This window comes from Epinephelus lanceolatus, chromosome 4 (assembly GCF_041903045.1).
Source record: "Epinephelus lanceolatus isolate andai-2023 chromosome 4, ASM4190304v1, whole genome shotgun sequence".
Lineage (NCBI taxonomy): Eukaryota > Metazoa > Chordata > Actinopteri > Perciformes > Serranidae > Epinephelus > Epinephelus lanceolatus.
This window is the reverse complement of record NC_135737.1, coordinates 17,897,924-17,924,297: the sequence shown is the minus strand read 5'-3', so window position 1 is coordinate 17,924,297 and position 26,374 is coordinate 17,897,924. Positions and strand designations below refer to the sequence as shown.

The following is a 26,374-nucleotide window of genomic DNA, read 5'->3' as shown; positions in this document are numbered from 1 at the left end:
ACTTGATAACAAGATCAGCAGTAACACTTTTTGGTTTCTTCTGTTTTGGGACGTTTTCCAAGTCTTTTCAAAAGGAATATTAATTATCTTGCTTTAAAAATATATTAATTCCCTAAGTAGTTAAAATGGAATTATGAAAATTTGTCAACATTAAAGAAATACTCGACCCACAAAATATCAATTTGTATATCAGTTAGTCATGCAATGTTATCTGGAATTTGTGAAGAAAACTTTGTTTTTCTCACACGCCTCAACAGAAAACTGCAAACATATTGATTTATTGATTGACTGAGGTCCAAGTTTAACAGCAACAAAACTCTATAAAAAAAAAACAAACCTGTTTACAAATTTTCCACACAGGTCATGCAGTATAAGTCTCATTTGCCCAGTTGTTTGCTCAGTGCTTCCCAAACACATTGCATTTCACTGAAAAAAAAAGTATTGGAGTCTGTCTTTGAAGAGATCATCGAGAAATTTCACTTTCTGTTCAATTTTATGTATTGATATGTTAGTGAAAATGCAGGTATTTGGGAAGCACTGAGCATACGACTGGATAAATAAGAATTGGATGACATCAAAACAGATGTTTTGATATGGTTTTGATATAGTTTGGCTGTTGTTAAGCGTAGTCCCAAACCAATCAATAAAAAAATGTGTCCACCATTTTCCATGGAGGCACACGGGAAAAAACAGTTTTCTTATGAGCTCAAGGTAAAACAGCACAGCAAACTGAATTACAACTGGTCATTTTGTGGGTGAGGTATTCTTTTAATGAGGTACATTAAACTATGATTACATGTTAACTGATTTAAACACAAAGTAAACAGCGCAGTACATTGTTAGGCTTAAACTAGCTGTCACTAACACGCTGACGAAACCGTCACTCACTCTTTAAAGGCAGGATTCTTGCCTTACGTCTTGTAGTCTCAGTTGTCACCCTTGGTTTCTTAGTTACCGTGAGGCCACCTGCTCTGCTCAGGTGTAATGTTAGAGTGAGTGTCAGGTAGACTAATGTGAGATCTGTCTGATTAACGTCTGTTTGGAGGTCTGACTCAGGAAATGCGTTGCAAAGTCTGCTTTTTGCGTCACATCAGCCCTAAAGATTCACCATTTAACGAGGATGCCACTGGGGAAAAGGGTCCGCTCTTCTTCAGCTTCAGGGAGATTAGAAACACAACACGTGAGCAGGTAACCTGCTGTTTTTGTTTCTCTCCTTACCAGCATTGCAAGCACAGTTTTTTTGCGAGTATTGAGCCTATTAAATACAAAGTTTTACTTCATTTTAAATTTGAATGTCTGATCAAAGGGTAATGGGACCATGGGTTTGAGACCTTGCCTTGAGCCTGTCATGTTCAGAAAATGTTTACTGTTGTCATGGTGCTTGAGTTGCCATCTGTGGCAGCACTGAGCAGTTACCGTGTAGTACAGGAAGTATGGTCACCTATAGCTTAGAATAACAAATGTCAAATAGATTCATGTGCAGTTTCAACTTGCACATTTATTGCAAAAAGTTTGTAACAACAGTGTCTACCCTAAATCATGTACAGCAACAATAACAACCATCTCATATATTTTTAATTAGTGCCAAAGCAACATTTACCCATAATAACAAAGTGCACACATTTAATTAAAGCAACATTTCAAATCCTCCAGCATCCTCTCTGAACTGGGGCGTACAGGAGGCAGGACAACATGCACTTCTGGGCCAGGTTGTCAGGGTAAGAAAGTCACAGATGAAGTCTCAGGACCAAGACGAGGAGGTGTCAGCGAGGACAGAAAAGAGCCACCTGAATGGTTGGTTCGAGAGCTGCTGAGACAGAACAAGCGAAGGCACACTGTCACACTTGGAGATACGGCTCAAATCATGACACGACAACACCACAGTATTGAATCAGCTCGCACACTCTGCAGTCTCAAGGTACAGTTGTCAAATCATCTATCTGAAAGTGGAATCAGAGAAGTCAAGTGTGATCTATTTGAACCTTTCTCTGCATCTGAAAATGTGTTCTAAGCCTGGATTATTTCAGTATTTCCCGGTGAGTCTACTTTCAGAAAGTTGCTGCTTTTAGCCTCAAGGTGTCACCAGAGTGTTACATTGTCACACTCACCAATTTACATGACTCTTTCCAAAGTGCTTAAACTCAACTTCAGCTGCAGTATATCTCACTCACAAGGTGAGCAGCAGAATGAATGTGAGGTAATGCCAAAAGTGCCATTTTAAATCAAGTTGATGATCAATTTACTCACAGCCTGACAGCGCATCGGGCAGGACAATCTCTCCCAGAGCCTGGGATGGCCATGCTTCAGGCCAAAGTAAAACAAACACAGTTGCCGAGCCAACTACTTAAAAGGACCCCAGTAAATTTAAATTCAAGCTTTCAAGCTGACAGGAATGATGGACTGATGTAGGAGGCTGGTGCAAAAGGCACACAGGCTGAAGTTTGTGGGTTTCACTTGCAGATGTCAGTCACACTCTCCTGCTTAATGTAACGAGCAATGTGCCATGACAGATTAGAAGGAACAGGCTCAGGAGTTCAAAGTTATGCAGTTCTAATAAAGGGATTTGGAAAGCAGTCGAGGTTATGTGAACACTTTCAGCACTTCCATCACTCTGACTGATAAAACAATTATCTCTGCAATTCAGGAGATACCGTGGGGAAACCTCAACTCTAGTTACATCCTTGAGGAATTAGGCTGTTTATCCCTGTTGTTTATTAATGATAGATCAAAGAGTTTCATGGATCACGGATCCGTTGCTAGGAAACCGCCGCAAATTGAAGAGAGGCCATTAACACAGAGAGCACGGCCTGTCATCTGGCCTTGTGCAAGCATTGCAGAGACATAACATAGCCGGTGATGGCTTGCGGTGGCCTTTACAGATACTCATTAGTACTCAGAGGTGGAGCCTTAATCATGTGCGTTCATAATTACACAGTGTTAATGTCTCCTCTCCAAATTTGTATTTTTAGCACACAGACTTTATCAACTGCCTGGTGAGTGGATTTGAGTGGACTGGGGAAAAAGCATTTTTGTCAGTTGAACTTTATTACTGGTTTTGTTGTGCATCCTGCTCTTTTTTTAATATTCACAATCAGTCTGCTTTATAGTAATTGGCTCATGTCATATTATAATGTCACAGTCTTTTCTCTCTCCAATAAGATTGATGAGACGATATCACTCGACAACCTCCAGAAATTATTTGAGGTATTGTAAAAACCGCATCTCTTGAAAACACACTGACAGTCTGGTGATTAATTTCGGGAAGATCTGACTGTATTTTTCTTTTTGAAGGAATTTGACGCGGGTGGCTTGAGATCAATTAATGCAAAGAACTTTACACGTATTGTGAAGAAGTGTCTGGCTTTGCCCGAGACAGTAAGACAGTGTGTCATTTCTCGTTCTCTCTGATTCTCTCATCTCTGTGATCTCTGTGTCTCACTCTTTTGCAATAGAGGACAAGCCTCTGCAATTACCTGATTAATTTACAATAAGTGTCATTGTTCTTTATTCTTTTGTTCTTTGAATTTCACAGAGCAACGCGCAGATTCAGGGGTTATTTAAGAAGATTGATTATTCAGGCCAAGGGAGAATTTCATGGGTGAGATGAAATTCATATTTGTTTCTTATGGAGCATGCAGCATTTTTATTCAGGAGAACTGCCTTAGTTATGACACTTCTCATGCATGCAAACACCAGGAATCTGCAATAAAACAGTTACGCCACTAGGAAGTGACAGGTTTATTTTGGCAACTGTAATTCAGCTAGGATTTATGGAACAAGTGTGACTGGATCTCACCAATGATTTGGGTTAAAGCAGCTTTTTTAGTGCCAAGTTGACTGTACAATAACACATTTGTCTTGTTCTGACTCAAAGGTGATGGTTTCCCATGTAAAACCTTACACTGAGTATTGACACTTGACGTAACTGTAAATATCTTTTCAGTGTGATTTTACTACTGTACTTATATATATGCATAGGTGGATTATGAGACAATAGGCTCTTGGGCACAGATATGCAAAGGGCCCCACCACCTTTCCTATGTAGGAGCAGGACACACAGACTTTGTGGTGCTTTCACTTCTCTTTCAAGTTTTTTGGGTCTCTTTGAGGTAATTTTGTGTGTTATTGAAGTAATTCTGGTCATTTTGTTTCTCTTTTTAGTCATTTTGTGTTAATTAAGATAATTTTGTGTCTTATTTAGGTAATTTGTTTTCTTTGAGATATTTTTTGTCTTTTTGTGTCTCTGTGGTTGTTTGAGTTAAATTGTTTTGCTCTTTGCTTTTCTTTTGCATCTCTCTGTGGTCATTTTGATCCCTTCATGGTTGGTATGTGTTCATTTGAGTGACATTTTGCTAGTGAGGGCCAGGGGGCCCACTGAAACTTTGTGCCCCTGGGCCTGTGCCCAGTAGACCTGTTCAGTAATCCATCCATGTATACACACAGACAGAGTCTCCACTTGTGATGGTGAAGACACTTAGTAAGGTTAGAGAATTATGGATAAAGTGATAACATAAAATTTCAGTTTTATTTACTACGCTACTATTAATTTGGAAAGCATGATGTGACATATTTAATATTTTCTATCTCGCTATACACATGTAAAATGTATGAGGTTTTGGAAGAACTTATGCTTTTTTCTGTCCCCCTACTTCAGATACACCTTTTCACTTATAACCATGGCAACCATGGCACCTAGAAACATGGGCTACAGACAACCTGAACATTAACAGTTCTAACACAGAGTAATTTGACACAGGGTGAGTTCTGCACACACGTGATGCAGGAGTACAAAGAGAAGCAGGAATCTGCGAAACGCAGTAAGCAGGTGGCTTTCATTCTGCCTGCCACCATGAAGCCGCTGTGTCACGGCATTCCCATCATCAACATCCACTCCACCATTGATGGCACCACTGTCACAGTGCGAGAAGACGGGGTTGTTTGCTGCTGGAGCCCTGAACTTAAACAGCTGAAGACCAAACACATGTTTGTATGTTTTAACTTTGGTACATTTACCTGAACTCTTCAAGGGAAATGTCTGAAGTCATTCTTTATCTTTTTTTTACTGTGAAGAAATCCCACAAAGAGACCAAAACCAATTTGTTAGTTTATCTTTCAACTCCCCTGTCTGTGGTACTGAACCCCAGGCCCAGTGTTTCTTTCTGCAGACATAACTCTTTTGAAAATGGCTCACGAATATGCGTTTTCATTTTTAAGAAAGGATCAGTTATTTCCTAAAACAGCTGGGCACAGTGCCCATGTTCATCTTAATGAAGGAACACATCACCCAGTGTAACAATATGGCTTGTTAATGTGTTTTTAATAGTGTTTGGACAACAATGGAGGTCTATAGGTGAAATTAGATACAGTATATCATGCTGAGGCTACACAGAAAATACTTGTAAAGATCAATTCATTGTCAGTTTCCTTCTTTTCAGGGGTTTGTTGATGATACGGGAATAAAATGAATATCACCACACTTAGCCTTTAATATTATCCATATGTATAAAAGGCGTAACATGGTATTATGTCACTCCTCTGTGAGTGCAGAATAGCAAGGACAAAATATCATGAACGCTTTACAGTTTATTCAAAAAAATATTACATTAGCAATTCATACGCTGAATCTTCACAAGTATTTATATAGGGTCTATTCTATTGGATTGCATTAAATTACACAGCTACTTTGTCTACATCCTGTATTGAATTTTGTGGAAGTAAAAGTTTTTAACATTCATGGGCTCATTGTATTACAGAATGAAGGGCCTGCAAACAGGAAGTCAAAATGGGCAAGTGATTTTACCCTGATGACAGAGTTCAACAAGCTGATGGTCGGAACAGGGTAATGTGAGAAACGGTTTAATAAAACAACTTAAAGACCAAATTATTTATTGAGCACATTGATTACTCTTTTTAAGGTCCCAGACTGTTCTGGCTTTGTTTATTGTTCGTGTCGTCGTTATCTTGCAGGGACAGAGAGATCCAGCTTTATGAGCTCTCCACTCTGGAGCCTTATTGCCAGATCAATGCACTAGACACAGTGCCTTTGACATTAGACTGCGGGTGAGCAACAAAACTTCATGTTAACATATTCGCTAAATGTCACAATAAGTCACAATAATGCTTTGTGTTTTCCTTATAGCTTCACCAGCCCTGATAAATGTTGTATTCTGTACGGAGATGCTGAGGTCGGTCCTTTGGTTAAAACCTGATCCAATTCTCAAAAGGAAATTATTAATTATATTCAAGTTGATTAATACTGGCAGAGGTCATTTTCTGTGTTTGTGTTTCAGGGATGTGTGACTATCATTTTAATATCCTCTGCTGGAGATACCCTCAGGTAATTGTTCTATTCCAAAGACTTACAAGACACGTTCATTCTTATTTCGGTTGTTCAATTAACCATACACACACTGTTATTCAATATTATTTGAACAAGGATTAGCAAAGCAGTTGGCAGAAGGTTGGAATTGTATGTTTCTGCAAACCACAGATACTTTACATACACTTTACGTATGTTATGTACGGGCTGCACAGTGGTATGGTGGTTAGCACTGTCGCCTCACAGCAAGAGGGTTCCTGGTTTGATCCCAGGAGGGAGCCCTTCTGCATGGATTTACTCCGGCTTTCTCCCACAGTCCAAAGACTGCATGCATAGGTTGGGGATAGGTTAACTGGATGTTCTGTAGGCCTATGTGTCATATCAACATTTCAAAAGTGAAGTAGCTTTGATTGGTTCTTGTGGCTACCAAGCTGCAGACGACTGTTCAAGACCAACAACAAAATGGGTTGGTTGTTTAGTGAGACATTGCCGGTCATGATTGTACCGGCAAAAGCGGGTGTTTTAAGCTAAAACATGATCTTCTAACCATGCCTAAACATAACCTGATGTTAACCACTGTGTTGTTGAAACGTAAAGAAACATATCGGCGACATCATAATGTAAAATGCTCAGCCTTGTCTCCTAGAAGTTATGTTGACATACAACTCATTTGAAACAGCAAATTCTTTTAAAGGTAACATACTTCTGAGAAAATAATGATTTCCAGAAACATAATTAGGAAATATTGCTTAATGTATCTGGCAAGTTGCAAAAATGTTGATAATTGACAACAATTGATTGCTGTATCTCAGTTATCAGCTAAATATTCACTGACAATGTATCACAATTGGTTTTGGCTAAAGTAAACAATCTTGCATACACTATCCACTCTCAGTGACTACAGCATTTTTTATTACCTTTATGATTAATATTTAAATGAAATTACAATCCTTTCCTACCATTAACCAAATATATTTGTTGCCTAAGACAACAGTCTTTGTTATTATGTTTTTCATTCAAATATAACAGCAATCGCAACCTTTCCCTGACCTTAACCAAAGTGCTTTTGTTTCCTAAGTGTTAAACCTAAGACAGGAGTGTAAAGTAAACCCAAAGATCTGATGTCACTTTTTACACCCGCCATCCTCCCCAGCGACCTCCCTCTCTCCCTGGTGTTTCGTTACCTGAAGGAAATGTTGCCTCAGAACATAATCCAGGCACTAACTATGTTGCCACATTAACATTACATTAACATAAAGAAAGCAGCTTAGTAACATATACAAATGTAATTTCTAGGAGAGGGTTGAAATATTACATATTCATGGTTTGCAAAAAGGACGCCCTAGCAAGGTATTATAAAGGTATTACTAGCATATACAGTTTATACTATTTTCACAGTACATACATTTCCAGCAATGATCTGCCAGCTACTCAGACAGTGATATAACTCTTAGAAAACTCAGCTGAGCCTGAGGGCGACTTCCACCATTAACAGCTAATTGAATGTGTGTACTCTTTTGTTTCCCTCTCAGATCATGTTCTCGTCTGATTAAAAGGAATTTGTTAGTGAAAAACTGAATATTTCCTGTGAGTGAGATACATTTGCAGCGAGTTTTGTGATTCCTGAGAATAATAACACTTGGCTAATGAGTAAAAATTTGGGCAGCATGATGGCAGTCACGGCATAATTATACAATAAATGCCAGACTCAGAATAGCTTAATTAAATGTGTGGTTTGCCACTACTGTAAGTAGCTGAATGAGATTAAGTTTATGATTTCCTGTTTTTGAATTTTCATCGTCATTTATGATACGCATTTGTAGTGAAGCAAACTGTCTGATTCTCCTCACATTTATGCAGTGTTATCTTCTCTCACACTGAGAACTAAAATGCCTGGTCTCCATTTCAGTAATTGGTGAATATTGTTAATGCTATTACTGAGAAAAGGTGTTTCACTCAATGACAGATCTGTAGTTGTTAAATTCAGGAGTTACTTTGATTTGATAAAATTGCAGCTGCTTCTGATTTCATCATTTTCCCACTCTATAAAGACACTTGGGAAGATGTTTGTGTCACACAGTGTACATTAGTTTTTCCAGTGAGTCAGTACATACTTTTGTGCTGGTAGGTCGTTCTACTACACCAGCATCTTGGCCACACCATTAAAATGTTATCCTTTGTATTTCACTTTTCTCTGTTAAATGTGGCACCTTTCAATGTATTCAGAATGGAAACACGTGTATGAGAGACTGACTAATGGTGTGTCTTTCACAAAAATGGTTGTGCACTGATTCTAACAGCGAACAGAAAATACAGACTCTGTGAATAAGTGTAAAAACAAGCTGGGCAGAGAGCCGTATTTGCACAGAAACTTCAAAAATGTGGTGGAAAATTATACCCTTGCTTTCTATAGGTTCCCCGCCAATCAAATAAATTACATGTATTTTACATAAGTGAGGCTGTTTCAGGCCCATTTCAACTTCTTTTTTTCAGATTATGGAATAAATTACCAAAGACTGAAAATATGCCCAGCATAGCAGTTGACAATGCGGTGCTTTCTCCGAATGTGACATTTGTTAGATGGAAGGTTCATCAGGACTGGATAACACAGGTGACATTTTATCTTGCCATGCATATGTACACTTCCCTAGCAAAGAAATAAATCAGCCAGCTGACTATTTACAATATCTGCAGAAGGTGCTTAACAGTACATATTGTTCAATATGTATAGCAGTTTACTTACACTATGATCAAATAATCCTGTCTGAGAAACTCTTCTCTCTAACTTCAGGTGAAATACTTTAAGTCTTTTCAAGCTGTTGTCTCCTCATCAAATGAAGAATCTTCCTCCCTCGTTATAGGTAATTTGTTTTGCTTGTTTCTTTGGCTTTTTAAGTTTTCTGGCATATGTTCAGCGCCATCAGGATAATAACAAACAATCAAAAGACTTTCTTTATCGTGACTTAGACTTCAAAGACATACATATACCTGTCTGTTCTTACACATGTATATTCTCTGTGACGGGTCTGTGACTTAAGATCAAGATAACAGAAAAGATGACAAATGCTGAAAATGCTGACAAAAATTATTAAGTCCTTTCACTCTACAGTGTGCAGTAATTAAACTCGGTGTTGAACATTAGGCAGCCTGGTAGCAGAGCTGTGAGGGATGACTCATGATGACTCATCTATCACAAATTCACCAATCAATGCCAGCATGCGTGTGTGTGTGTGTGTCTGTGTGTCTGCGTGCGTGTGCTTGTGATCGGCCATGTCCACTTGCCACTTGGTCATTTATTCTGATAATGGCTTACCCTTGCTCCACAAAGCATGTTTGATTGATGCTCATACACACAACTCAGTAATGTAATGCTTTTTTTCCTTTTTCTTCGTGAGGCTGTGTGCTGCCGTTAACGGATGCTGAGCAGCAGTTGAATGAGATCAGAGAGGCCTGCTACGAAGGGAAAACCAAGAAGATCCATCTGAGCTGGACCCCACAGCTCCGGGCATCATGTGACCAGACAGTTTTCAGCATCTACAAAGGTGTCAAGACCTTTGACCTTTGTCAGAAGCACAGTCTGATGATCACTGGAGGCATGGACAGACTGATACGCATGTGGAACCCACATTTTTCTGGGTGAGAAACTGCACCTCAGTGGGATTTCTTTGGAACAATTAACTTTAATTTAAAATGCCACATCCTCTTGTGTCTCTTTTGCCTTTTAGGAAACCAACTGGTATTTTGAAAGGCCACTCTGCTCCCATCGTCTACCTCCGCATCCTCTCAGAGGACAGTCAGATCTTCTCTGTCTCCATAGACAGCACTGTGAAAGTAATCCATGACTAATTTTTTGTGTTTTACTTTTGATTTTTTAATGTTCTAAATTATCCAAATGTCCAATATACTGTATATGCATAAACCACTGCAAACATTTCACCAGCAGTGGTGGAAAGTACTTAAGCCAAGGCCGTAGCCATGCGGTCAACAAATCTGCCCCCACGCTATGCCTATGAATGTCATTATTAATTGTCAATCCACACAATCCAACAATTAATTGGCATATTACACACATGTACACACAACACAAGCATGCAGACAAGGGGTAGTGTTAATATAAGATGAAAGCTAATACTACTTACATAAATTGTACATGCAGAGCAACATAAGTGATTGGCACCTTACTCAGACTTCATAGAGGCTTTCTGACAAAAATAATGTAATAATGGCTTTCATGTTCATTGAATACACTTGTGAGTTGTGTTTTGCTGGGGTACGGCAGCACCACTTGGACAGACCACATGCAGAACTGTAGTACAACAGTTAGGAATAATAATAATAATAATAATAATGGCTATTTGTTAACTTTATTCATGATTATGTTTACATTTGCTAATGATTATTTTGGACAGTGGTGCTTGGTTGCCTGCTGTAGAGTAGTTTTTTTATCTTATTTATATTTTTTATCAGAACTGTAGAGACATTTTTAGCATATTTGAATATTTGGGTGGATGATCAATGTTTCTGTACTTTTAGTTTAAAAAAAAAAAGAAAGAAAAGAAAAACTTAAAATCCAGGACTTAAACAGGTAAATGAAGATTTTTTAGTTTGGGATTTTACTTAAGTGAATCATGTAAATATTTCTTCCATGGCTGTTCACTGTTCATTTCAGATTTGGGATATTCAAGATCAGTGTTGCCTGTTTACAGCAGACCCCAAAGCCAGCGGGATTCATGGTGACATATCTGCATGCTCGTATTCCTCTGCTCTGAAATCCCTGCACATAGCAGCAGACTGTATGGCTGTGCTCTCCCTGAAGATAAGGTTGGCTGTGATGCCTTTGTGCTTTATTCATCACAGAATCCAATGTACTCTGAAGATATTTTGAAAATATTTCTCTTCTGAACTAATTTAAGGATGATGGTTTGTGAAATTCAAAAAAAAAAAAAAAAAAAAAGACAGCTGAGGCTTTTGAAGTTCTCGTTTTTAGGGATTAACATCTCACTTTCACCAGTTTTTTTTTTCTTCACGGATGACTGCAGCACCTTAATATTCATCTCCCTTTTATTCATTTGATTATCTTTTACTTCTGTAAGGCCACGGCTTCACAGGCGTCTGAATGTCTCACATAATGAGCCCGTAATGTGCTGCGGCTACAGTGAGGAGTTTCGTCAAGTTGTCAGCTGCACCAAGGGATCTGTGAGTAAATTAGTACATCACAGACTCAGGTGACCCGACTTCACATTTCCACTGAAAAATTAATCCAGTCTGTGTTGAAACAGGATCATATCTATTTGAAGTGTACAATAATTATATAAAATGTACGGGTTTCAGGTGGTGAAGGTCTGGGACTTTGACACTGGGCATCAGGTTTTTGAGTTTGGTGGCACAAATGACCTGTCTGCCATCACCTGCATGACTTTTGACCCTAAAGGGAGGAGGTACAGTGCATGAAACAGCCTGTGAAATGTTTCATATAATATATTTAGCCATTACTTCATTACACTATTTGTCTTTGTGTTTGCAGACTCGTCACAGGAGGAAGAGACGGTTGTTTAAAGATCTGGAACTTCAACAATGGGAAGTGCCTAAAGACTCTCAAGAGGGGTAAGTATTGTATTGTTTTTACTTCCTCAAAACAGAAAGTTAGAAATACTATATTATCCATTAATTATGAAAAATCACTTTCAATTCTCCCTGTAGATGGTGTACGTAACGAAGTGTGTGACTGCATCTTTCTTCAAGTTCACAGGAACCTGTGAGTACTGACGTGATATTTGGCAAGTGTTCTTGGCTCAGGATGAATTCTAATCCGTGTTGAGCTTATGCAATTTTATGTTTGAAGCTATGTGATGTCTGTCGGCCGGGATCGGAAGATTGACATTTACTCAGTGAGTACAAAAGACATGATTTCTCAGTATTATTTGTCAGTTGTGTTACGGAAATCCCATTCCAATTATTTCTCCAATTCCTTCATTCCTCCACCGCCTTGCATCCCATTTGCATTTGATTACATTGTCATTACCAGCTGAACTCCATTCTGAAACAGTGAAAAAACAAATAATATGATAGTTCATGCTGCATATAGCCTGTTTTGAATTTCATCATAAAACCAGAAAGAAGTGTGTGCATTTATTGCTGCATGGCATAGGACACTGTCTGGTTAATAAGAATGGTAATGTGCTAATAGGATGTTCCACAAGCTATGATCCAAATGTAAGAAAAGGTATTAATAATAATGAGATATAGAATATCCTGCTGACCGACTGTGCGTCTGTATTTTTTCAGGACGTACTTGAGGACCTTCATCATGTCCAGAGGCCACAGCGTTCGTGGCAGGATGATCTGGTGATTAATGAACAGGAAATTACCTTTACGATAACTTTGAGAAAAGATGTTAAGGCATGACCGAATATAGTTCAAGGGACTCCAACTAAGAGTTAGTATTCTCCCTGTGGCATTTGTTTTAGGCAGACTAGATGAAAGCAGTAGAAACATTAGATCCAATCATTATTCTTCCATGCCTAAAAAGCACAGCTATCTGTGTTGAAAGTGACAACAGGACACATTGGCTGTTTTTGTTGAGAACTGAAAGCATGATCAAAAACACATCAAGCAAAAGCACAGTGTGTGCCAGGTCTGTAGTTATTCAATTAGCACATCACTAATCTTCTTAAAATCCTCATATCCTCATTGTTATTTTGTTGTTTCAGTGTGTCTTTATTTAAAAAATATCAAAAGAAATCCTGTGTAATGAAGTATATTGACTTAAGTGCTGCACAGTTTTGAGGTACTTACTTGAGTACCATTGTATGTTTCTTTATACTTCTTCTTCACTACGTTTCAGAGACAAATACTGAGCTTTGTACTGTAGAACAAAGCCCCCCTCCGCCATTATGGGCGACAGCCATGGCTACAAAGAATCTGATGAAGATTTACATCCAAATCTAAAATATGATGCATTGTATTTATTTAAATCAGCCAGTGGTATGTAAGATAGATAAACTGCCTGCACAATGACTGCACTATACCATTAAAATGCTGTTTATGCACTAACTTATCATTACCCATCATAAAGCTTATATAGTAGCAGTACATGGCCAGTTCTGTCCATGCTCTGTCCTAGTCACTGGTGCGCCTTCAGGTCTATGGAGATAAAGCTTCCCTGCTGGTTCTGTGTTCATATTATACAGACACATGGAGGACACTGTAGTCTTTGGTCCTAAGAGTCATTTTTGCTGACTGGCTGGAAAGCTCAGAGAGAGAGCTGGGTAACAAAGCCTCCCTGATCTCTGCCCTATTGTGCAGCATCGCCTGCAGGAACTTTATTTAACTCAAGCAGCAAGTTACCCCATCCTCCCCGACTTGCCTTTATTCTCACTCATTCCTTTTCCCGTTTCTCTCCATTTTTGACAATTTCTATTACACATTTTGTTTTTGTTTCTTGCCATCTTCCTTTACCCAATATTGTATATATAGTAATTCATATAGTGTAATATATGATTTTTAAGTTTCCCCCCATACACATCAGTGTTGATGTCCTCACATCACATAGCTTCTCTTTGTGTCTAAGTCCCAGTGCAGCCAAGCTTTGACCTGTCAGTACACCTGTCGTTTATGACAGGCTCTGCTCCAGAGAGACTGAGCTCTCACTGAAATGTAAGGATGCTTTTATCACTGACTCAGTTCAGAACACAAGGTGTGCACCAAATGCCCTACGCACTCCCACCACAATGTCTTATAGGGTTACCTCAATATTTTATCTCCTCTAGTTTTTTCTTGTGCATAAAATGCTACCAAGATTAGTTTTAGAACAAAAGTTTAGGCACAAGATTATTGTGTATTAAAAAAGAAAAACATCTATTTTCAGAAAAATCACCTTTGATCATCATCTAAAATTTCACTGTATTGGGTTACACTTTACTTGAAGGTATCTACATAAGAGTGACATGACACTGTCATAACTATGACATGACATGGCCATGAACCTGTCATGAACATTATGTACATGTCATAAACGTTTATGACTGCTGCCATTAAGTGTCATTCGGTTTTTGTAATGACAAGTTGACATTGTTTGGGTTGTCTTTATTATGACGACTTGACATTAATCAAAGTGACATTACCAGAAGTTGTCTTTGTCATGACAAGTTGACACTGAATTTGTTTGGGATGTCCTTATAATGACAACCTGACATTAACCAGGATGTGTTATCAGTTCCCAGTAATATCCCACAATAGGTTACAATTCCTTTATCTGATGGGACCTGTATAAAGTGGTCAGGTTACCTCTGATGGCAGGGTTCTTTCTATATAAGAGCTGTAGGAGGGAAAATAGATTCTCAGTAATGGTGTATGATTCATTGTAGGGGGTAACGCTGAGTCCTCTTCCATCTCTTTCATTATGGCTGGTGGCCCATTAACAGAGCAGTAGGAATGCATTACAGAGGCCAGTAAGAAAAGTGACCCCTCTGATTATCTACAGAGCCCCCTGTTGAAATTGTTTTTCTTTAATGGCCTGTGGGAGGAAGATCAATGGGTTGCATATATATCGGTCTCTTCCCCTTATCCTCTGAGCCAGGGGTTTACTGTGGATTTTTCTGTTACTCCAGATGGTCAGAGTTGTGTTGCATCTCATTTATATTTTAAAACATGGCCCAGTTCAGCTAAATATTTCACTTGGGCTTGGAATATAACTCACAGCAAGTTCACTTATCAGTGCCTAAGTCAAAAATGCCATCTGCTTTTCCTGATTTGTGGACAGTTACTTGTTGGCAGTACCGCTCCAAGCTAAGATATTTCTGTTGAGTTCAGTGAAAGAAAGCGAGAAGCACATAAAGTACAAGATGAGTCGCTTTGTATCAGTGTGAAGTACAGTGGCAGTAATGTTTGACTTTTCTGCTCGCTCATGGGTTTGACATCAAGTCAGCCGTTGATCTAAAATGTGTGACACATTTGGCCGGAGCACTGTTAGAAAAAGCAAGACTTAAATGAAATCTCTGACATTCATACACAGCTCAAAATGAGTCGAAACATTTTTCACTCATGATTTCTCTCAGCTGCAGGACGCTTTTAAGTTTTTGGTGAACAGTGTGGGGACCTTTTACCTCACCTCACTTTGCCTGTGAGGGATTCAAACATTACTAGTTGAACATTTTGGGAAAAAGGCTTATTCCCTGTCTTTAAATGAGAAGACTGATATCATTCTCCACGAGGAGAGTATCCTCACATTTAACTTTTGGCAAGAATGTGAAAAAGACGTTTTCCCAACATGTTCCCAAGAACTAGGCTATTCCTCTAAGGTTGTTTATGGTCTGTACCATTAATATCATACCAGGCTTTATCTATCAGAAAATACCATTTGATTTTAAAACTTTGCACATTTCTTGCCAGTCTAAGAGATAAACTTAAAAGCTTCAACACAAAGACAGGAATCTTTCATAGCCTTGAAACTAATGGAAATAAACCATGTGGCTGAACTTTTGAACTTTTCAATCCTGCATTTCTTTAGTGAGACTCACTTTGTCTTTCTCCAGAAAAATGGCCATAAGGAGGACATCCTTTGCGTGGTGCAATGTCCCCCATCTCTTCTAGCCACCAGCAGCTATGATGGAGAGATTATAGTGTGGAACGTGGTTTCTGGATGTATACGGTGTCGATTTGTCAGCCCTCTTCTGCCTGAACATCAAAATGTTGAAGGTGATTTTGGAGCAATGTGAATGACCAATATATCCACGTGTGTATGTGATCAGAAAATTGCATTTATGTGATTTTTTGTTTCTGTCACGCAGGACTGGATACAAGTGTTCCAAGCATCATTTTTCTTAAGAACTCCAAGTTACAGCAGTTTTGCTTGGCTACAGCTTTGCTGTCGTCTGGAGCAATGGGTCAGTGTTATGAACAGCACTCATTACAGCGCATGATTGCATTTTACAGCGTTTCAGTGTGTTTCAACACAATGTTAATTAGGTGCTCTTTTTCTTTTAAAGGCTGTTTAAATCTCTGGAACGTGCTCAGTGGAGGAAAATTTGTGGGCAGCTTCAAAGCTGTAAGATATTTAACTCAACAACATTTCTAAGTTTCACTTTTGGATGTCAAGCGATAGGACTCCAGTTTCACTTTTCCCTCTTACCCTTAAAATTGCTGACATGGTGCACTGTTTCTTTGCTTAGTTCTAGGTTTTTTGAACAACTAGCAGGTACCTTCCTTGCAGCTACATAATGCAAAGCAGGGACTCTTAATATTGGGAGGTGGGTGAACATGGGGGCATGATGTTGAAATAATACATGTGCCTATGAAACCCTTCTGAAGAAAGCAGAACATTGTGTTTTGAAGCTATTAAACATAAGAATGTTAAATGTTAAAAAAAAAACATCATTTTTGATTTGCTATAATTCCCATTTATGTTTGTTACCTAGCAACAATGGCCCCTAACAATTTTTTATCTTCATGTACTGTGTTTCTTCATAATCAGTTTCTACAATTTGTTGCCGGGGACATTTTGTATTATATTATATATCAGATTATTTTGAGAGGACTATTATCTGGGGGGGATGTATTAAGTCTGCCTGCAGGGAAGGTAACATTTAGTCAGCCAAATAATGAATATGAATAGAGTGATGTCCCTGCTATGACTGAAAAGCCCTCATGAAAATGCTACTCAGTTTTTATTTCCCTGTTTCAGTCTAGATTCCAACAAAAGATTACAAAACTGGCTAAAACAGACAAGGACACGTTGCTGTACGCTGCAGACCGAATTGGTTATATCTATGTGTACAACATGGAGAAGTTCACCCCCGAGCAGAAATCATTTAGAGGTTAGCTGCTTTTATTCTTTCTACTGACTCTGATTACAGTGAAATATAAAGAGGTACTGTCTATCAGAACATTCAAAATCAAGTTTGTGACTGTTCCTGTTTGTTTTTTTCACATTCATTCAGCTGAAAACTACTGGCGTGCCCACACCGGCAGAATTACTGGGTATGTAAAATACACAACAGGTTTTTATCATGGTTGGTCACAAATTCATCTTGTCTTAAAGGTCAAGTATGTAGGAATTTGGGGGATATGTTGGAAGAAATATAATATAAGTATGTTTTCATTAGTGTATACTCCTCTGAAAATAAGAATTGGCATGTTCGTTACCTTGGAATAAAGAGCGGGTCCTCACCCATGGAGTACGCCATGTGTCTACAGTTGCCCAGAACGGACAAACCAAACACTGGCTCTAGATAGTGTTAATCTCGTTTTGATGTTGGCCACTGTAGTTTGCACCCCCTCCACAATGGAGCAAGAGGCCTCTGCAGATAATTCGAAAAAACCTCCTGAACAATGAATGCTGAAGGAATTCTATGCAGGAGTTCATGCTTGGCACATGTCAGCTGGTTGCAATCTGCAAGTCTTACTACTTGATACCACTAAATCCTATAAATCCTACACACTGCTCCTTTACATTTAAAATGTGTGGGTAACTGCTGTCATACAGCAATTAGACTTTGGGTTGTGTTCTTAACTTTTAGCTGGTTGTATACTTAAAAGTCCCTGTGGGTACTTCCTAAGTGGAACCAATCATTTTTAGTCTGGAGATGTGTGGCAGCAGGAGCAGCATAACTTCCCTCTGCAGCAGTAGACAAAGTATAGAGAAACAGTGTGGGAAGGTCTTAAACAGACGATCAGTATAGGTGAGATGCTGCCCGGGGTGCATCTGCCATCAGACGCACCAACAGAGTGGATGATTTAGAGTGTTCTGCCAGAAATGCCTTCTCTCATTTCATCTTGTGTCTCTTTATTCTGGTCCAGCCTGCAGATTGTTGACAATGATCAAGTAGTGCTTACCTCATCCACTGACTACACTGTGCGCCTTTGGAGCGCACATGGAGAATTCATAGGTGGGTGTCATTTTGCATCTGTCAATCCGCTCTTTATAGTCCTTATTAATGCTCACGCAAAGAACATTAATCTTGAGCACAGTGCAGTGCTTAAGGTAGAGATGCTGTTACTGGTGGGCGTGTTCATTTCAGTGTAACAGTGGTTGAATTAACCCACCAATGGGCCTGGGGTGAAAATGAGCGGGTGGGTTGTTTTGAGGGTACCCCCACCTCCCACTTTCTGTGCATTCTGTGTGTGTGCTGTCACCTTCAAGTACCCATCAAGTACTGCGCACACAGATAAACTACATGGCAGCTTAATTATGTTTTGCCTAGAGAGCCGGTAAACAACCACTTCTCCTACGCTTCTACCCCTGGCTCCAGGTTTAGAGTGTGTCAGTTACATTTTGGTAATAACCCAAATAAGTTTAGGAACATGCACCATGTAAGCACATTATTACTTACATAAATAAAGATAATAAAACTACATTTTAAGTTAAGTCATTTAGTCAGGTGGTGAGGCAGGATCTACCTAAATGCCATGACACTGCAAAGAACAAATATATGTTTAAAATAATTACTACAAACCAGATGACACAGTGAACCGAGAGCTGCAGCCTTTAAAGCTGTATAGCTGTAATAGCTTTAGAGATGCTGGCAGGTTAATTTAGTTACATTTGGACAGAGCCAGGCCAGCTGTTTCCACCTGCCTCCAGTCTTTGTACCAAGCTGAGCTAACTGGCTGTTGCTTCATATGTAATTAACATTCTATAGAGAGCACAGAGAGAGAGTCCTGTCTGATTTTCAAGACCTGCCCCCGAACTGGAACCTCCACGTGCAGTAAGCCAGCCACCCAAGCCACCTGCACATATGACCAATTTGTTCTGCAACCAGACCCAACCCACAAACACTAATTCTGCGGGCCCCAACCAAGACGCAAATACTATAAAAACCATGCACTGTTCAAATAATTAGGTTATGTGGCACTTTTATACTGACCATTTTGGGCCATTTTATACATATGTGAAACTAAGATCATATTTTTTAAAACTAAGGTAATGCAGTAAATACGATTTAAATGAGTATTTTCGGTTTATTCTCATGATATTGAGCAGCACGTTTCCACAGTTAATGTGCCTGTAAGTAATATACCCAATCGAAGTGACTCTCAGACTCCAGTTGGCAGAAAAGATAGTACTGATGCACAAAGTCAGTGGTCTGAAGATTAGAACATTAGATTAATTTATTATTATCCTATATATTGTCCAACACCTGTGATTCAACATGCATGTTCACCTAGAACTAAACTATGTAAAAGACTAAATACCATCCCTGTAACAACTTTTTTCCCGCGGATACCTTGTTGGTAGTCCAACTTTGATGTTCTTCGACTGCAACTCTCACTGAATCTTAGCAGTGTTTCTCAAAATGCTATTAAACAGCCAAGGGGTGAGTGTGATCCCACTTTGAGCCATCCACCTACTGAAAATCTGCAGCCCTAGCTTCTACAAGATAACTGGGCAAAAAGCAGATTCATTTGAATATGTGTATAACATCATTTTCATTTGAAGGGTATTGCTAAAATCAGGGGTTTTTCATATGAAGTTAATCATCATCCATTTTTCCATTGACAGAGAGTAGACAGGAACAATTAAAGTAAATAATACTTTGATATTTCTGCATGTCGTCTGAAGAAAAAAAAAATGCCATTACTCATAATTTGGCATTTATCTTTCAAACTGAATCATAACACTTTGGAGATAAAGATTCAGTGTTCCTGTGGCTCTGTGTGAGGTGTACTGCACAGCAGGGTGTTGCCGAGAAATGATTTCAAATAGATTTAGACATTGTGACATTTTAAGAAGCCACAGTTTTGACTCTGTCACATTCCTTCAGCACCATGCCGCGCAATTTGGAGAAACATTGAAATGGAAAATTCTAGTGTTTGTCCACAGGGACCTTTGGGCAGCCTCAGAGCTGGAGCGTCCACATCTCCTCTTCGTGGAAACATCCTGCTGTCCCCTATGAGATTTTGATTGATCCTGTGAGTATGCCCGATCATGAAATGCTGAACCTAAAACCACGTCTTTCTGATGCCATCAATCCTGACAAGACTGAAGCTCATAGAGGTGAACTTAAGGTGAGCTGCATTACTTCACTAATGACTGTCTGGGCTGTGTAAGCCATGTGGGTCTCTCTTTGTCTCTCTCCCCTCCAAATATTGAACTGAACTGAACTTTGCCTGCTCCTCTTGCGGCATAATTGCAGTCAGAGACACACAGTAAGCTGAAACTTCCCCCAACATCCATCAGTGACACAGCCACTGAGGAAGATTAAAAGCACGTTTTACCCAGAGGAACACAAAACTGGGTGAGTTATTACCATTACAACAGCAAAGACTACTGTACACATGCCATGCAAGTCTTACACCAGACTTGGTTTAAAAAGTGACGGATTTATATTTAGAGTGGGTGTGTCTTCTTCTGCATTTCAGACTCTGTCATGAGACTGTCAGGCACACTAACAAGCTATCAAAGCACTGCATGCTGAAAGGCCTTAATACTGTGGAGCCACCAGTGTAAGACCTGACCTCTCATAAGCTGCACTGAGGAACTGGAGTCAACTGAAGAACATGAATCTGTATTGATCATAACTGGGAAACTGGGTCATTGCAGCATCCAGTATTATAAAGACACAGCAAGGAATATTCTAAAGGAATGAAATAATAGTGAGAATAAGGGCTATATGTAATCATACCCAATAAGCTTTTGCAACAACAGATCATGTGATATAACACAATGGATTAAATAAATCTGTGAAAACCACAGAGTGTATAATATAATGTAGCTTCCATGGTGCCACCCATGGGGTGCAGACCCCCGTTTTTAAGCATGAGCCCCCACACTGTCTGATCAAGGTTGGAATATTGCGACGCTATACTGCTTCGCCATTCTGCATATAAGGTATGATCAGGGACTTGGGGACAGAGTTGTCTTGCCTTTAATCTACCATGGAATGTTGTAACAGCGCCAAAACGGTGTCTGCAGCTAGCAGTTAGTGGCTAATTGAAAGAAGAAGAACAGTGACTGAATATGTCCACAACTTAGTGAAAACAACGAGGTCTGGGGGCTCCTTATCGTCCAACCAGAAGACGAGATCAGCTGCCATACAACATGAATGGTAAAATTTTGTTTTTTACATGTTAACACCACTGTTATTGTTTATAAAGCACTGCTGACATGTTTGTTACATGTCACACTAGAGGCTGACACTGGTGTGTTAAATGTCAACCCTCTTTTGATTCTGCGATGCCGTGATGCTATTTGAAATCACACACTGGAGCGGAATGATGCCGCCGTTGTTTGGCTCTGTGTAAAAATGCAAAGAAGGGATAAAGAAGGGACTTAGTAGCGGCCCTGTAGCGTGATCTCTGTGTAAAAAGGGGTATGGATGGGGCGTTGGTGGCTTAGTGGTAGAGTAGGCGCTCCATGTACAAGGCTGTTGCCGCAGCGGCCCGGGTTCGACTCCAGCCTGTGGCCCTTTGCTGCATGTCACTCCCTCTCTCTCTCCCCCTTTCACACTTGTCTGTCCTGTCAAATAAAGGCTAAAAATGCCCCCCAAAAAATATCTTAAAATAAAAAAAAAGGGGTATGGATGCATGAAAGAAAATGGATGCAGTGTTAGAGGTGGGACCCCATTCATTCCCATGAAAGTTATCCAGTAGCACAAGAAGCTTCAGCTTCTTGGGTGGGAAATTACCCAGATCTTCTGCATTGTTGGGAGCATGAAGCAAACACACCAGAGACTTTGCCAGTTAAGCAGCAAACATCCAGTTAAGCCCTGCGCTAACTTGAATAGGGATAAAATTATTCAATCATGCAGCTCTTCTAGATCAAGCATTTACCTCTGGGGCTCAAATTTGAAGCCAGCGCAAGAGTGTCAAAAACTGCACTTCCTCTAATGGCCACTTGAGGCTGGCTCCAGAAACCAATCGATCTCCTGTAGACCAACTTTACAGCAAAAACAGCCTGATACAAAAAAGCAGTTCTGGACTCTGTAGCTAATTTCCCCATTCATGACAACTGTATGAAAAGTTATTTTTATTTACCCCCCCCCCCCCATTTACATTTTATCAGGGCTTGATGTTATGCATAATCACAGCTTTAAGTGACAGGCTGTCTGCGAGGTGTCACGTCAGTCTATGAGTTGGATCCACCCCTCGCTCATCCACAGCTCCACCTTCTCGTCCACATATGGTCACCTCTGACTCTAGAAAAAACAAGATGGCAACAGCTGAGATGCTGAAGGAAAAAGAAAACATATTCTTTCTAGTTTGCATAATACACTTCTTTAACTTCAAGGTATGATGCATTATCCATTTACTAAGTGTATTACCTTGGATCTTGTGATGGTGCTCTAGCAAACATATTATGAATAAAAGCCTGCATAATTTCAAATTTGTCATCCTTTCCTCAACTTATACATGCTGCTAAAAATTGCAGTTTTATAACACCTTTGTTTTAAGTGTTCTCTATCTGCTGTAACATTCAAAAAGCAATAGATCTATCTGAGACTAGAGTTTGCTCTATCAAACACCACCCAATTAAGGTGCTGTAGGGACAGCGTATCTTATGGTGACTAATCAGAGTGTATACTACATAGTAGGGGCAGTAATATTTTATTAAACAAGGCTTTTGCTGTGCATTTTATGTGTAAGGTTGACAGTGAGCCATAATGCAGACACAGTCATGTTTGTTCAAGCAAAATAAACTGACATAAATAACAAAATGTCCCTCAATTTTCTGTGATGAGGTGTATTGTGCAGTGTGTGCATATAACTGCATTTTGTTGTATGATTTTATGTAGGCGTGCAATTTAATATTTACATACAATAATTTCAAGAGTGTCCCGAGGGAGGTTATACACACCACATTTATTTTTTGATTACAGTAACCATTAGCATTACCCTATAACCTAATTACCCACACAGATTCAAAGAAGTGGGAGCTCTGAATTATTCAGAAATGCTCAGGGAATATGAACACCTACAGAGGCAAAGAGAGAACCTTAATTTTGAAAAAGGAGGACAAAAACATTCTGGGTGGGAAACATCTTAATTATAGGTCGCAGTGATCCACAAATCCATGTGTTTTAGCTACACCCAGGTTATAAAAGTAGTGTGAAAACCTACTGTAGGGCACTAAAATATGCTTTTAATTAAAATACTATTTATATAATTTTATGCAGATTACTAAAAGTGAAGGCCATGTTCACCTCTTATGGAACTACAGAGCCAAGGCTTTCATCAGACAAAACATGTAGCTTCTTCAGTGACAGCAAACTGCAGACATTTCTCTTCTTTTGCCAGCAGTCATGAACCAGAAAATCTGACTGTGTTTCTGTAAAATCAAGTAACCGTCACTGTCCACAAATGTGCCCTTTCATTTACTGTCACTGGAGAGAAAAAAAAATCCAGGGTGACGCTGTCTTGATTTTTTTGTTTCTAGCTGTGGAAGAGACTTGTTCATCGTCACAAATCCAGACTGATCTGTCAAAGTGTATTTGAATGAATGCTGCCTTCACAGGATGTCGGAAATGCTGTTTCTACAGCTACACATGACAGAAAACTAATTATAAAGCTGTGAAAGTGGGACATCCATGTTGCCAAAATGTGGCAGTTATGGGGCTCAGAACATAGAGGTCATGTCAAAAAAGCCAATGATAAGCGATGGCGTATATAGAAACAAAATCAGATTTTCATTTTCAGTATGTTGGAAGTTAAATTGTTGCACGCCTCACTGGTGGTTTCAATGAATTGCTGTGAGTAAAGCATCCTTACACTCAGTATTGCTTTTAATAACGAAAAAGAAGTGATTGTACTGCATTCATGTCAGACATCGTGCATGATTTAACCACTGTGGTCAGAGACTAAGACACTTCTCTCATTTCTACAGGATCATTAAGCTCTCGGCTTCATTACAACCCTCAGAAAACCATTCCCTTCAAATTATGTATTTTATAACTGAGAAAATCTGTGAAAGAGACACAAGTTAAGTTTTATCCTGAATCTTCATGCCTCAGCAGAGGATCTATGCACGACTAATATAACAGGAAACACACAGGTGTAACTAAAAACACTAGTAATGTTTCAGTTAAATGGTGTTACACATCAGCTTAACATATAAAAAAGTCAAACTAAGAACATGGTAACAAAACATATTCACAGGCCCAGTACACCTACACAGGTGTTTTGGGTTATTATGATTAATTAGACAGCCGCTCATGTTAAAGTTATAGTGTTAATAAATGATCTTTATGTACTAATAAAAACGATAAAGCTGCAATTTGTCCCACTCTAACAAGTACAAGTTATGTCAAAGGAGAGTGAGACAGATGAATGAACCACTGTCTGTACACACCCACACATTATTTCAAAGAACTAAAGTACATAAAGCATGACTTTAGTAAATACTGGTCATGATTCCTTCCCCAAAAACGGAGACACTATCAAATATGTAGGTCACAAAAGTTTTGATAAGTTGTGGATCCTCCAAGTGGGAGCACAGTCTCCAACTGAGCATGTTTCTAACAGGAGGACACCGAGGTTAAATCATTAAAACTGTTCTCTACTACGGCTCTAAACAGTATCACTCTTTTTCTCGACAGACAGTTTGACTTGACATTTCAAGAAAAGCACAGGTGTTATTTATAACAATGATGGTGGCATGCCATTTAGGTGTTCCCAATCCAGGGTTGACTGGCATGGCTTCCTGAGGGACCTAAACGGGATGGAGCTGTGCAATTAGTTACACCTGCTGTGACAAGACAAAATGTATTGTGTGTCCAGATTCTTTGTCCCCTGTATTGTTGCTCAAAATTTCAGAGCTCGACACATCCAGAGGAGGACTTCACATTACACATGGTGTTTTTTAGGTTGGTTCTGGTATGTATGCTTAGCAGTGTTTCAGTGTGGTCTTTGAAACAGCATTTACATCATGTGGTGAGATGAAATTACCATGTATCAGCAGCAGCAGTTAAATGAGTAAACGTGAATGAAATTAATTTGGAAATTTTAGAGGGTTTTTGGTGGCTAGTCAAAAAAGATTATGGAGGTGGGTAGTGCTTAGGCAGAAAATCTGCAACTATTTTTTAGATTAGTTAATAAATTAAGTAGTTTTTCAAACAGAAAAGCTAAACATTTGCTGATTGCAGCATCTTTGTTGAGATGACTTGCAGCTTTGCTTTGTTTTATATCATTATAAATTCAATATGCCAGTATCTGAAGCCCCTTTTACACTGCCAGATTTTCCGCGAATGTTGGGTTTTGCCGGCAAGCTGCGAGCGTTTAGACACACAGAGCTGGATTGGCGAGATGATCTGAGGTGCCCAATTTTCCGCCTTGTAGGGTAGTCATATTGGCGGAATCCTTTTAGTTTAAACAGACCGAGGCGGCCTTCCACAACGGGAGGGGCTGTTGAAGACTTGTGGGAGGAGCTGTTGATGATGTGCGACCCACTGGCGGTGGATAAACAGGAAACAGCTGATAGCAGGAATGAGCAGCTAGTAGCGAGAAGGAAACGCAAACCTGACAGACACTGTAAAGATGAGCAACTGAGGAGACAAGGAATTGCGCGCCCTCCTTGCCCTCGCAAATGAAGAGGCCATTAACCGTCAGATGACGGGGACGGTGAAGAATGGGCCGACTTACAAAAGAAGCGCCTAAGGACTGACTAGCCACGGCTTCCCTCCCACGTCACTGTTTATGTCACACACTGAGCTACATGTTTTGTTATTTGCTCACGCCCCCCAATGCCCCGAAAAAGGTGCAGTCTGTATAAACAAAAGTAGGTAGGCGGCATTTTGCCGCACTCCCCGATTTTGTTTTTATACTGCCAATGCTGAACGAAGACTGATTGGGTTTTCCTGCAAATTTGCACAATTATTATAATATTCCTGTTTAAAAAGGGCTAGAGTTAGGGCCAGTGCCGGACCTAGCACATTTGGGGTGCCTATGGTGCCTGCTCCCCCTTTTGGGTGGTGCCCTAGGAGGCTCCCTATAGGCTCACTTAATACTCCCTTTACATATAAAAATAGCTATGCTTGTTTCAAGTGTTGTAAACTGCCCACATACTTCCATGCGTCCTTTATGTTGGCATTGATACAGCCAATAAATGGCACTAGAGGGCAGAGT

The 26,374-nt window shown here is 39.5% G+C and overlaps 1 protein-coding gene across 1 annotated transcript; it reads left to right on the top strand.

Moving 5' to 3' along the window:
* Positions 1-1,059: 1,059 nt before the first annotated feature.
* Positions 1,060-22,293, top strand: wdr95 (WD40 repeat domain 95). The gene is made up of 28 exons (XM_078167485.1): positions 1,060-1,188; positions 3,292-3,375; positions 3,533-3,598; positions 4,757-4,987; positions 5,754-5,839; positions 5,968-6,060; positions 6,140-6,185; positions 6,291-6,337; positions 8,813-8,930; positions 9,111-9,180; positions 9,715-9,955; positions 10,045-10,150; positions 10,989-11,140; positions 11,413-11,515; positions 11,651-11,757; positions 11,844-11,923; positions 12,020-12,074; positions 12,162-12,207; positions 12,605-12,664; positions 15,853-16,015; positions 16,108-16,203; positions 16,306-16,364; positions 17,001-17,133; positions 17,257-17,296; positions 18,116-18,204; positions 20,139-20,323; positions 20,452-20,553; positions 20,678-22,293. Exons 1-27 carry the CDS (start codon positions 1,060-1,062, stop codon positions 20,518-20,520), a joined length of 2,754 nt encoding a protein of 917 aa, XP_078023611.1. The 3' UTR covers positions 20,521-20,553; positions 20,678-22,293.
* Positions 22,294-26,374: the final 4,081 nt, after the last annotated feature.